This window comes from Emydura macquarii, unplaced genomic scaffold, assembly GCF_026122565.2.
Source record: "Emydura macquarii macquarii isolate MOO-44397 ecotype Brisbane River unplaced genomic scaffold, CSIRO-AGI_Emac_v2 contig_3295, whole genome shotgun sequence".
Lineage (NCBI taxonomy): Eukaryota > Metazoa > Chordata > Testudines > Chelidae > Emydura > Emydura macquarii.
The window spans coordinates 6,238,218-6,251,223 of record NW_027133432.1 but is presented as its reverse complement, the minus strand read 5'-3'; the positions used below and the strand labels follow the sequence as shown (position 1 = coordinate 6,251,223).

The following is a 13,006-nucleotide window of genomic DNA, read 5'->3' as shown; positions in this document are numbered from 1 at the left end:
CCGAAAATTCCACTGGAGAAACCAAGAGTTTATGAAATCAAAATAGCTATATTGCATAACAGACCACCAATAATATTCCATAAAGGTAATTAGTGAGTATAAATGTGTGGAGAACATCAGGTAATGTGATGAATTAATGTTATTTTGTGTATGGGATTGTGTGAAGTAAAACCTATGGTGGGATATGAGAGTGATTTAACATCTGGTGACTCGATAAAAGCCCATTTGGTTGTTAAGAGCTATCATGGAATGTTCATTCAATGCCAGCGTTTGGGTGAGGATCAGTGGAAGGGTGAGCAAAGGTTTGCCAGCTAGAAATGTTTTTTTTCCAGGACCTGGCTGAAGGTTTGAAGAATGGACTCCTAAATCACCAGAAACTAAGTCAATGGGGATTGTAGGAGTCTGGGCTACCTGGAAGGTGGCATCGAGACCAAGTTCAAAGGAGACAGGACCCAGCAGCTTCTGAGAAGGAAATCTGAACTGGGATCTCTACTAAAGCTTTCCTGTGCTTGAGAAGGTAAAGAGAGCACTTTTAGATTAACCATAAATGAGCTCAAGGGTTAACTTGTAAGTAATGGAAAAAAAATGTATTAACCAAGTCTGAAGTGGAGCTTTGGTGACTAGGTTTTCCCACAGTGGCCTGTAAAGCACCTACCATATTTATCAATGAGCATACAGCTTCTGGGGGCAGGGTCCTGGGAATAAGGGAGCGGAGTGAGGGGTGACAATGTAAAATGTGTAGTGCAGTGGAGCCAGCAGATACCTGAGCTCAGGGAGTAGAAAACCTGGGTTTGTGATAAAGTCGTTCAAATTTGTATTTGTAAATAGATGTAGATCCTATCCAACACTGAATGGAATGAATATACTATGTAGTCCAAACTGATCCCTTTCCTAGAGTTTAACTTCACTGGTGATCCAAATGGAACCTCTTCAGCCTAAATATTTTCCCCAAACTCAACTGTTAGAAGGTTCTGCCAGAAAAACCTTACATGTCCCAAACCCTGGTACCTTCTCCACTAATACTCTCCCAACCAAGCCTCTTATATCCTGCTTTGAGTTAACAAAATGCACTTTCCAGTTGCCCAGCAGAAAAGACCCCACATCTCTATTTAGGTTCCAAACATCTAACATCATGATGACTTAGTCTTAGAGGATTCTTAAGCAGAATCTTTGATTCTGCTGTCCAATTATAATATTACACATTAAAGAAGGAATTCCATCTTGGCCTTCTTATGAACTAAAGGCACTACATCACATAATATATTTTTAAATATTAGAATAAAAGTACTATTTAGGTATTTATAAGGCCCTAACCAACAAACAGCTTTCAAGAACCACAATCATTTATGGATTTTATCCTCAACATATCTATGAGGTATGGAAGTATTATTCCCATTTTGCAGGTAAGGAATGGAGGCACAGGTAACAAGTCAATTGCTCAAGATCACGTAAGTCTGTGACCCAATGAAAAATTGAATGCAGGTCTCAAATCTCAGTCCAGGGCCTTATTTTTTAGAAGATCCTTTCAATTATATTAGTGCTGTTATCGCACCAGTCAAAAAACAAACTGAATATTTAAGCTCAACTGCAAATTTAGAATACTTAAATAAATACTTAACCTGTTAAATTCTCTTTCTCTTCATCTGAAAGCAGCTGCCTTTTCTGCAAGTGTAAGTTTTGTAGAGCAATTTCCAACATTTCTGGTGGAACCGCACAGCATTCCACACCTTTCTGAAGAAGCTGTTTACACTTCTTTACATTTCCTAATAAGCAGTAAAGAACAGAGAATTCATTAGAAGTTTAGTGAATACAAAAGATAGCAATTAAACAAAAGGGCAATATGCTCTTAATCTACTTTTGTATTAGCATCTTGCCAGGTACGTGCTTTGCATTAGACTCTCAAGATCAGTGTATTCCAAACCCATTACTACTGATTTTGTGCTCTTCAATTTATCAAACAGACACTGATTGCCCACCCAACCCCATAGCACTGAAATTATGAGAGGAAAGATGAAAAGCCAGCAGTATTTTCACTTGAAGTTGTGTATTGTACAAAACATGTTTTGTGCATCTGTATTATAAAGGATGTCTATGCTGTTAGCATTTATTCATCAGCTACCACTACAGCATGTACAAGGGAATCCAGTACATTGTTTTATATTCTGAAAACCGGTGGCTTTTTAAGCCAGAAAAGAAAAGGCTGCTTTAAAAAAATAAATTCTATAATGACTTTCTAGGTCTGGTACAAAATTTGATTTGTATTCATTATAAAAACTATCTCCATAATCCCTGTAAATTTTGATTCATAAAGATAACACAAACAAAAGTTGTGGCTTAAAAAACCCCCAAAAACTAGACAAGGAACAAGAAACAGTCCACTAAGGAAGCCACACCAGGAAAACAACAAACAAAAACCCATTCACACACACAATCAGAGAGAGGGATGAACAGGAAGAATATTGTTTAAGAGAAAGGAGTTGTGCTCAGCATATTATTTCCACTTCTAACAAACAAGAAATATTTAGGGGCTATATTAAGGTTTTTGCTAAAAAACAGAATTTGCTTTAACACACACACACACACACACACACACACACACACACACACACACACACACACACACACACACACACACACACACACACACACACACACACACACACACACACACACACAATTATATAGAGAGGCACATCATGGGGGGGGAAAAAGCCTACCTTGGCCAAATTTCACCTGCCTTCCTACTATCACTCACTCAGGACCAGTGTGAAATACTTAACATCTGTATAGTGCTTATCTGTACAGAGGTTTGAACTACTCATTACTTAAGTCTGGGTCCCCTCTACTGCTTTATCCATATATTCAGTCTATTACTATTATCATTTACTCTGTTAATAGAAGTGGTAGAGAGCTGTGCTATGGATATGAAGATCCATATCCTGCTGATTACGCAACGTGGGGGTACCACATACTGGTATTTTTTTTGTTTGTTTTTAAAATTAGGAAATTACATCCAAAAGTAACCTACATTGAAAAAACATTAAGGTTGCAAAGTCAAGCAGTCAAAAGTTATGAAATGCCAGACATAAGGTTGTGCATGGCAGCTTCAATTTACCCCAAACATGCATTATGATACAGTGTTTAATTATATGATTATTATTTTCCCCCTAGAGGACTCCTGCCTCAATCAGTGAATGGGTAATTATTCAAGATTTCCTATCCTCCTCTTTCAGTGTGTGGCCCCAGACCTTATTTACTGCACACCATTCAAACCCTACACTGAACAGAAAATTAATTTCCTCTCAGGCGTGTCTATGGTACTTTCATCATAGTATCTGAGAGTTTCACAAACACTACTGAAATTTTTTTCACAACACCATGAAAACAGGTGATACAGTAGAACCTCAGAAATACGAACACCAGAGTTACAAACTGACCGGTAAACCACGCATATAGGCATAGTTGGCGGAGCATTGTCCTCCCCAAAACAGAGGCATGTCATGGAGGGAGCACTTGGGGAACCTCCATTGCCGAGGTATTCGTAACTCTGAGGTTGACATTTTACAGATGAGAAATTGTGGCACAGAAATTAAGGTAAAAAGTGTCCATTAATTTAGGTGCTCTATTGGAGATACCGAGGTCCTCATTTGCCAGAATACTTCGCATTTTTATAGTACTTCATATTACAACATCTAAGTCCCTTTGTGGTTATAGCCCACAATTAATGATCACCGATGAAAATTTGATTTAAGTGATTTTGCTCAATAACACAGGAACTCTGTAGCAGACACAGGGACAGAATCCAGTTTTCCAGGATGACACCCAATTGCCTTAACCATGAGACCATTTTTTCCTCTTTCAACAATCCGCTGCCTCATTCACTATACGCTTTCCAGCTTCTTCAAATAACGAGGCAGGGGTCTTACAGAGAACAGCCTCATTCACTGTACAACCCTGATTAATATCCACATTAATTCCTGAGATAAGGTGGAGTACTGTGTGAGTGGTGGAAACAACTATGTAACCATGATATTAAAAATCTTTCATAGTGCATACACACAAGGGTGTCAAATTAAGACTGTACAGGCAACCGAAATCCTGGCATTTTCTACATTTGAGTGCATGACTTTGCAACCTTACTACTCTTTTAACAGAACTGGAAGTACTTTTTGGAAGTAGATAGTATTCATGATAGGAAACAATTATAGCATTTACAAATATTCAGTAAGTCTCTGTAAATGAAGACAAAGGAGAAGGAAGAGATATTGGAGCAACTAATTACAGCAGTAACCAGGCATAATTATTTTTTACATTCTCTAATAGCCTCCAATATCTGGAGCCAGAGTCCTTCCTCGGCATCAACTCTCGGATGGAGGCCAATGTGCTCCATACCGAGGTTGACATGCTTGGCACTGGTTCCAATTGACTCCGAGATGGTCGGAGGGCTGCTTCCATAAACTATAGTCGTTGGCTTCTGTCTTTTTTGGTTTGAGGACAAGTGTGTCTGCAAATCTTGCAGCGGTCCCTCTGGTGGGTTTCTGAGTCACTTTAGGCAAGTAGAATATGGGTCATTCTTGGACATGGGCTTCTTGGGAAGGAGAGGGAAGAAAATATACTGTGTACTGCATTGAACAGAAACACTTTCTAAAACAAATCTGAGACCCATGTTCTACAAAAAGAAAAAACCCACATTTTTCTCAAGGAAAGTGTACTACCAGGGCATTTTAGTTCAATATGAAAGAAAAATACTTTCTAAGTTCTTAATTTTCCCGATTCAGTACCTACTACGCAAACTATCTTCTATTTTCTTAATATATAAACAATTATACCAATTTTTTAAAAGAAACAAATGTGTGAGGCAAAAACTTCCAACATTGGACAAACTTCTCCACACACCTTGTGACAGTTCGAATTGTGCCAAAGCTACATGCACGAAAGCAAATTTCTTGCAATTCAGTCTGGCAAGATGAAACTGGTCACGTGCTTCCTCTAGGTCTTGAAAACTGTAAAATAGTATATAGAGTTATGTAGAGAACCAAGCTGGAAATGAAAGGTAAAGGAAATTTAAGGGCAGGGTTTCATGTATTTAGTCATGGACAAGGAACTTGCTGCAAAATTCAACTGTCACAGAACTGCCCTCCAGAAGCTAAACAAAAATCTTTCTACTCCTCCCCACTGTTAAAAAAAATAAATTAAACGTACACTGAAAACGATTTCCTTGAGTTTGCAGGAAGACTGAAAGAATAATAGAGGTGTTAACTGCCCTAGTCAGCATCAATGACTGTATTCTCAAACCCGAAGAGGATAATTTTAAGTGTTAATACTTTTTTCCCTCTCAGATAATTTTAGCTGAAAAAGTTAGCTAATAAACTTAAACCACGCACGAATTTTGCAACATGTGCAAAAGGCACCAAAAGCGTCAAAGCCTCCAGCTTTCCCCTAACTTATGTTTTTGCCGCTATAAAAATTTGCAGTGTACCAAAAATATTAGGATAAAGTGACAATGTGAAAAAATGAATACAATATCAAGACATGGGGGCTACTATCTTAATTGAATACTGAAATTAATCTGTCACAGAATTTCCAGTCTGCCACAATCTGTTGAAGAATTCAGGGTATTTGCTACAGAAACGAGGCCCAGCTTCCCAGGAATATAGGGGATTTTGTTTTAGGGATATGACCAAGGTTATGAGGTGCTCCTTGAAAAGTACAGTTTCATATGTATTTCTCTACACTTAGCTTTAAATAGTTTCACTACTGTTGGTGATGTAATATCTTTTATTGGACCAATTTCTTCAAGACCTGAAGAAGAGCTCTGCATAAGCACAAAAGCTTGACTCTCACCCACAGAAGTTGGCCCAATAAGAGATAGTACCTCATCCACCTTGTCTGTCTAATATCCTGGGACCAACTCAGCAATGACACTGCATTCACTAATGTTGACGCTCAAATATTTAAGCAGGGCAACCAAAATTACAAGTATGAGATGTTAGCACACAATATAACATCCTTCTAAATATCCCTGATCACATCCATCCACTCCACATGCAAATTAAGACAGAGCAAAGTTCATACCTATATTACATTCAAATAATAAGTGATCATTCTCGTTTCAGGGGGAGGGATGAGATATGTTTTTTGCACAGCCAAATTGGGAGTTCTTTAAAAAAGATACAATTCCACAATTAAGAAAGGTGACAACTTTGACTAAAAGCCCATCCTTGGTTTAGTGGCAAAGTGAAGTCAGACGTTATAAATAAAAGAGCAATATATAAAAAATGGAAATAAAGGGAAATAGATAGCAATCAATATAAATTAAAAGTTATGAAATGTAGAAAATTATTAAGGGAAACAAAGGACATGTCAAATCCAAGGCAGTCAGGGCTAAGGATGGTGAGAAGAATCATTTTTGATTGTTTGTTAAGTATATTAGGATAAAAAAAAATCCTAACAATGGTATAGGCCTGTTACTAGATGGAGATAGTAAAATTGCTAATGATGCAGAAAAGGCAGAAATGTTCAATAAATATTTGTTTTGTGTTCGGAAAGAAGCAGGATGATGTATTTGTATCACATGAGGAAAATGAAGTACTTTCCAGTCCACTAGTAATCAAGGAGGATGTTAGACAATTTGTACTAGGAATAAATACTTTTAAAATCAGGAAGCCCGCATGACTTGGGCTCAAGAGTATTGGATTTTTAATAAATCTTGAAATACTTCAGAAATTCCAAAAGACTGGAAGAATGCTAATGTTGTGCCAGTATTCAAAATAGGAAAACGTGATTTTTTTCTTTCCAAGTACTATAAACTTCGCCTCCAAATATCTGTGAAGTGGTGAGGTGTTGTGCTTTTTTTAAAAGAAAAACCAATTACTTATTTGCACACCATAACTATTCCTTGATATGGGTTGAACATGTCTATTCCATATTAGGTGTACACATGCTGACTGAACTGTGGTCAGAGAGTTTTCCCTACCAGTACCCATGAAGGTGGAGTATGCGCCATACACCTCCTCTTGCATCCAGCAGAAATTATAAAGGGTGAACCTGGCCCAATGCTCCCTCAAGTTCCTTCCTACTGGAACCATAATGGATTTCAAAGCAGAGGGCGGGACATGGAATTGACATGTACCACACATCTCTAAGTACAACAGTTACAGAAGATCTAAGTAACCATTTTTTATTCAAGTGTCTGACAATTTAAGATGTAATAAGTAATCTAAAATGTCCTGAATCCAGACTAATATCAACCGAATTCCATAAACCAAGAACCAAACTGAAAAGTGTTTCCATTTGGCCAGATAAGTTGATCTTACCGCTGTCAAGTAGAACCTGCTAGACTGCCTCTGAACAGCTCTCTTCTGCCTGATCTAATTGTGCAGCTTCTACATGGTGAGGTGCAGGCTGTCCAGACCCAGATACCTCAGTTGTCCATGATGTTGGACAGTAAGTCCAGAAAGAGGGGAAGAAGTCTGGGAGGTTGAACCAATAGACTGTGAAGGTCAGAGAACAAAAGTTGTCTTGGTAGACTGACACAACGAGTATCAGTATGCCATAATTCAATTTGATGGATGATCAGAACAGGAGGAGGAGGGATGCATACATTAGAACCAACCCCCAGTTTAGCTGGAAGGCATCAGTCAGAGAGCCCAGACTATGACCCACTCAAGAGCAAAACTGACAGCACTTCTTGTTGTCTATCATAAACTTATAGAAATGTGGGGCTGGAAGGGACCTCAAGAAGTCATCAAATTCAGCCTCCTATGCTGAGGCAGGACCCAATAAACCTAGACCATTCCTGATAGCTGTTTGTCGAGCCTATTCTTAAAAGCCTCCCATGATGGGGATTCCATAACTTCCCTTGGAAGCCTAGCTACCCTTATAGTTAGAAAGTTCTTCCTAATATTTAACCTAAATCTCCCTTGCTGCAGATTCAGCTTATTACTTCTTGGCCTGCCTTCCTGTGAACATGGAGAACAACTGATCACAGCCCTCTTTATAACAGCCATTAACAAATATGAAGCCTTTTTAGATTCTCCCCCCCGTCTTCTTTTCTCAAGACTAAACATATCCAGTTTTATTAATCTTTCCTCATAGGTCAGGTTTTCTAAACTTTTTATCATCATTTGTTGTTCTCCTCCGGACTCTTTCTAATTTGTGCAATCCTTCCTGAAGTGTGGTGACCAGAATCAGAAACAGTACTCCAGCTGAGACCTCACCAGTGCCAAGTACAATGGGACAATTACTTTCCATGTCTTACATAACACTCCTGTTAATACATCCCAGAATGATATTAGTCTTTTTTACAACTGCATCACATTGACGACTCATATTCAATTTGTGATCCACAGTAAAAAACAATTACTAGCCTTTTGTAACCTTGTTCTTCTTGGGAACAGAGGCCCTAGGTCTTGAGGTTGTTGAGGTGGGCTCCCCTCACTTGGTCTGATGCATCCAAGACTAAGGCTACTGACGGTTGAGGGTTAACAAAGGGTACCCCCTTCATTACTGATTTTGGGTCTGTCCACCAGACCAGGAAAGCAAGGACTGGAAGCAGGACTGTGAATACTGAATCTAAGTGGTGTCTGCTCAGGGAGTAGACTAAACTAGCCGCATCTGGAAGAGACTGAGGCACAGCCCACCATACTGCACCATGTATGTACATGCCACCATGTGACCCAATAGCTTTAGGCAGACTTGAGCAGTTGTGACTGGGTGGACCGTGATTTTGGATATTAGGACTGACATAGTCCGGAATTGGGCCTCCGGCAGGAAGACTGGCTTGGATCGAGTTGAGCACTGCCCCAATAAAATCTATTCTCTGAACCACGACAAAAGTTGACTTTTGTTTGTTTATCAGCAGGCCTGGTGCTTGGAAGGTCGCCCACACTATACTGAGGCTATTTTGTACCTGAGCCTGCAAACCACCTTTGATCAGCCAGTTGTCGAGGTATGGGTAGAATTTCATACTTCATCGCCTGAGGAAGGCTGCTATGACTGTCATAAACTTTGAGAAAACTTGGGGGGTTGCTGGTAGGCTTAAGGAGACAGCAATGAATTGATAGTGGCATTGACCTGCTACAAAACCTGAGAAATATCCTGTGGCTGCAGAAGACAGAGATACAGAAATAAGCGTCCTTTAGGTCAAGGGCAACATGCCAGTCTCCTAGATCCAGGGAGGGAATGATGGATGCCAGGGATACCATGAAGTACCTCAGTTTCTTGAGTTATCTGTTGAGGCGACAGGTCTAGGATGGAGCATAGGCGCCCTCTGGCATTAGAAAATACCAGGAGTAAAATCCCTTCACTCTCAAGTCTTGGAGAACTTCTTCCACATGTACCTCCTAGTCAAGGAGCTGCTCTTGAGAAGGGTCTCTGAAGGGGATGGTGGGTGGGATGGGACTGAAGGGTGTAACTCACTGTTATTGTACTCAGGACCCAAATGGTCTAACGTTATATATGACCATGCTGGGCTGAAAGGCGACAGACTATCCAAAAACAAAGGAGGAAGCTAATCTAGAGCATTGACTGGTACAACACCCTCAAGAGCACCTTCAAAAAGTCCTGTGTGGCCTTGCCGGGGTCTCTCTGAGAGTCCGACTAGGAGGCTGAGGTAGACAGAAGTGGTTGGCATAGTATGTAACCTTTCCCCTTTCTTTTATACAGCTCTTGTCTGGGAAGCACAGCAAGCCTGGAAGGCTGTGGGGCCTAAAATGCTTCCTGGAAGCTGGTGTTGTGTAAAGGCCTAAGGAAAAAAGGGTGGCCCTTGAGTCCTTGAGGCCATAATGTTTCGAGTCCGTCTGGTCTGAGAAAAGAGATGAGCCTTCAAATGGGAGATCCTGGATAGACTGCTGGACTTCATGAAGGAGGCCAGAGAACTGGAGCCACGAACAACACCTTATGATGAAGGCAGAAGCTGGGCTGCCGATTCTGCCATATCCAGGACAGCCAGGAGAGGTCCTCCATTCTTGCCCTCCTCCAGAATGACCATGAAATCCTGCCTGGACTCCTGCGGTAGCAAGTCCTTAAATTTGGACAAGGAGTCACACAGATTCTTGGGTGGAGCAAAGGACTCCCCCTTGAATGCAGAAGAAGATTCTTCCCTTGAGAACCATGGCAGAGCAGTACCCACTTCTGCTTCTGGGTGATGCTAGGATTCCGGGGACTGGGAACACATTGGTGACTACAACATTGGGATCATAGAGGGTGCTGAGGTGACCAGTGCCAGGAAGGAGCTCAACGCTGTTTGTTCTCTCCTGTCTCCAGCTACCTTGGCTGACAGGAGTCCTTGTGAAGTTGGCGGGACCGGGAGAGAAAGCAGGTCCTCTACCACTTGGAAAGCCTCCAGGGACAAAGGAACAAGTACATGCCTGGCACCGTGGCCACTTCCGGGAGTTGAGGGAGGATCCCACACTAGATTCATCTCTTTAGGCAGAGTCAATGGTGCCATCATTGGTTCAGGAGAGGAAAAGTGGTCCGACATGGGTCTGACTGAGCTAGTCTCTCCTCGCTTGTCCCTCTTCTGCACTGGTAAGTGCCTTCTCGCGGCATGCTATTTCATATGCTTCTTCCTTGGCAATGAAGGTGGTGAACAGTGCCGGGAAGAGCACTATGCTGGAGCAGCACTTCACACAAACGCTGAAATGCTCAGTGCTGATTGGGAGCAACTTGGCTGAGACAGGTCTGAGGGTGGCCTCTAAGAGGATGGCCTTCAGCCAAATATCTTTGTCCTTTTTAGTGCAAGGTCTGAAGTCTGGCACTTGTCCTTTATGTAAGCTTACCCCAGCCACTTTAAGCAACTGGAGTGTGGGTCACTCACTGGCATAGGTTTGCCGCAAGAAGCTTTAAGTCCGGAGCGCGTCCAGCCTCTGGGGCAAAGCGTTCCTCAACGACAGGGATGAACTATTCATGCTACTCTTTACACTACACTAATTCTAAGAACTAGATACACTAACTACAGCAAACAACATCTATGAACAGAAAAGAGTCCAAATCACTGGGAAAGAAGTCTTGCTGCAGCAAGAAGGATCATTCCAGCAACTGTCACGGACGGTAAGAAGAAACTGAAAAGGTGCAGGGCTGGCGGCACCTCTTATATCAGCGCATATGCATGCAACTCTAGAGGGCACTAGAGCTGGCCCAACAGATACCAGAGGAAAAAATCTCTAGCAACAGTGCACACAGTGTGCACACACCTAGCATGGAATAGACATGAACAAGCACTCAAAGAACCACCCCTAGATCCTTTTCAACAGTTCTATCACCTAGCCAGTTATTCCCCATTTTGTAGCTGTGCATTTGATTTTTCCTTCTTAAGTGATGTACTCTGAACTTATCTTTATTGAATTTCATCTTTTAATTTAAACTAATTCTCCAATTTGGCAAGCTGATTGTGAATTCACATCCTATCCTTCAAAGTGCTTGCAACCTCTCCCAGCTTGGTGTCATGTGGGAATCTTTAAGCATACTCTCAACATCATCATCAAGTCATTCATGAAAACATTGAATAGTACTGCACCCAGGACTGACCCCTTGCAGGAACCCACTAGATATACCCTCCTTGTTTGACAGCGAACCATTGATAACTGCTCAAAGTAAATTTTTCAACTAGTTGTGCACCTCCCTTATAGTAATTACATGTACACCACATTTCCCTACTTTGTTTATGAGAATTGCATGTGGGACTGTGTCAAAATCCTTACTAAAATCTAGATACATCACATCTACTGCTTCCCTCTTCCCCTTCATTCACTAGGCAAGTAACCTTGTCAAAAAAACAAAATTAGGTTGGTTTGGCATCATTTGTTGTTGACAAATCCATGTCAGTTATTCCTTAAAACCACGTTATCCTCTAGGTGCTTACAAACTGTTTAATATTTTGTTCCAGTGTCTATCCAGATATCGAAGTTAGGCTGACTGGTCTATAATTAATCAGATCTTCGTTCCCTTTTTCAAAGATAAGTACTATGTTTACCCTTCTCCAGTCCCCTGGGACCTCACCGTCCTCCAAGAGTTCCCCAAAGATAATCATTAATGGTTCTAAAATTGCTTCAGCTAGTTCCATAAGTACCAGAGGATGAATTTCATCAGGGCCCTGCAGACTTGAATGTTCCTAAATGTTCTTTAATACAATACATTGTCAGCAAGTATGTGAATGGATGTTCCCTGACAGAGAGATTCAGCACACACTGAAAATTGCTTGAAGCTTTAAGATAATGATATGTAATGATGCTTCCTGTTCTGTCAACAAAACTTGAATTCTCACAGTATGTGTACTCTCCGGTTAGACACCTGCAGCTGGCCATGCCAGCTGACTCAGGCTCAGGCACTGTAACTGCAGTGTAGACATTTGGCTCAGGCTGGAGCTGGAGCTCTGGGACGCTGGGAGGCAGAAGAGTCCCAGAGTTCTGGCTACAGCCAAAGTCTCAACATCTACATTGCAATTAAACAGTAGTATTACTTGTTCCTATGTTTTCCTATGGGAGGCCAGGAAATTGGCATGAGCCACAACGTTTTTGCAGACTCCAAGAGAGCATCATTTATAGAGAGAGATATCCATAGGAGGTCCCAGTAAGACAAAATCTTCCAGAACAGGTGACTTGAGCAGAAGGTAAATATTCTGACAAACTGTTTGTATGAATTCCCTGCTACTAAGTAAGTTCTTTGCCACTGAATAAGCTACTGCTGTCATCGATACCAAAATTGCTTGTGATAGTGCTGAAGTTAATACTTCAACTACTAGTCTCACCTGTGATATCCTCGATGTTACTTGAGGAGGCACCAAGTCCATGGCTAGACTTCCTGTAGAAGTCCAACCATTGGTACCAGCAAGCTGTGAGTCTCCACCCACACTCTAACTTTGGTATCCAACAGTTCTCGTGAAGACTTATCTGAAGCTTTAGAGTGGCCCAAGTTTCCTTTAGAAGAGGAACTTTTGTTTGGTTTTGAGGCCAGATTTCATCCTGAGACTGACTTGTGGCTCTTACGTGTCCTTGGAAAAGGAAAA

General features: G+C 41.1%; 1 protein-coding gene across 2 annotated transcripts in view; it reads right to left on the bottom strand.

Annotated features, from left to right (window-relative positions):
* TTK (TTK protein kinase) overlaps positions 1-13,006 on the bottom strand; it is a 92,880-nt gene that overhangs the window by 73,408 nt on the left and 6,466 nt on the right. For both annotated transcript variants that reach the window (XM_067532656.1, XM_067532655.1), the window contains exons 5-6: positions 4,897-5,003; positions 1,620-1,763 (exon numbers count right to left, since the gene is read on the bottom strand). In XM_067532656.1, the coding sequence (XP_067388757.1) occupies positions 1,620-1,763; positions 4,897-5,003 (251 nt within the window). The remainder of the gene's footprint in view (positions 1-1,619; positions 1,764-4,896; positions 5,004-13,006) is intronic.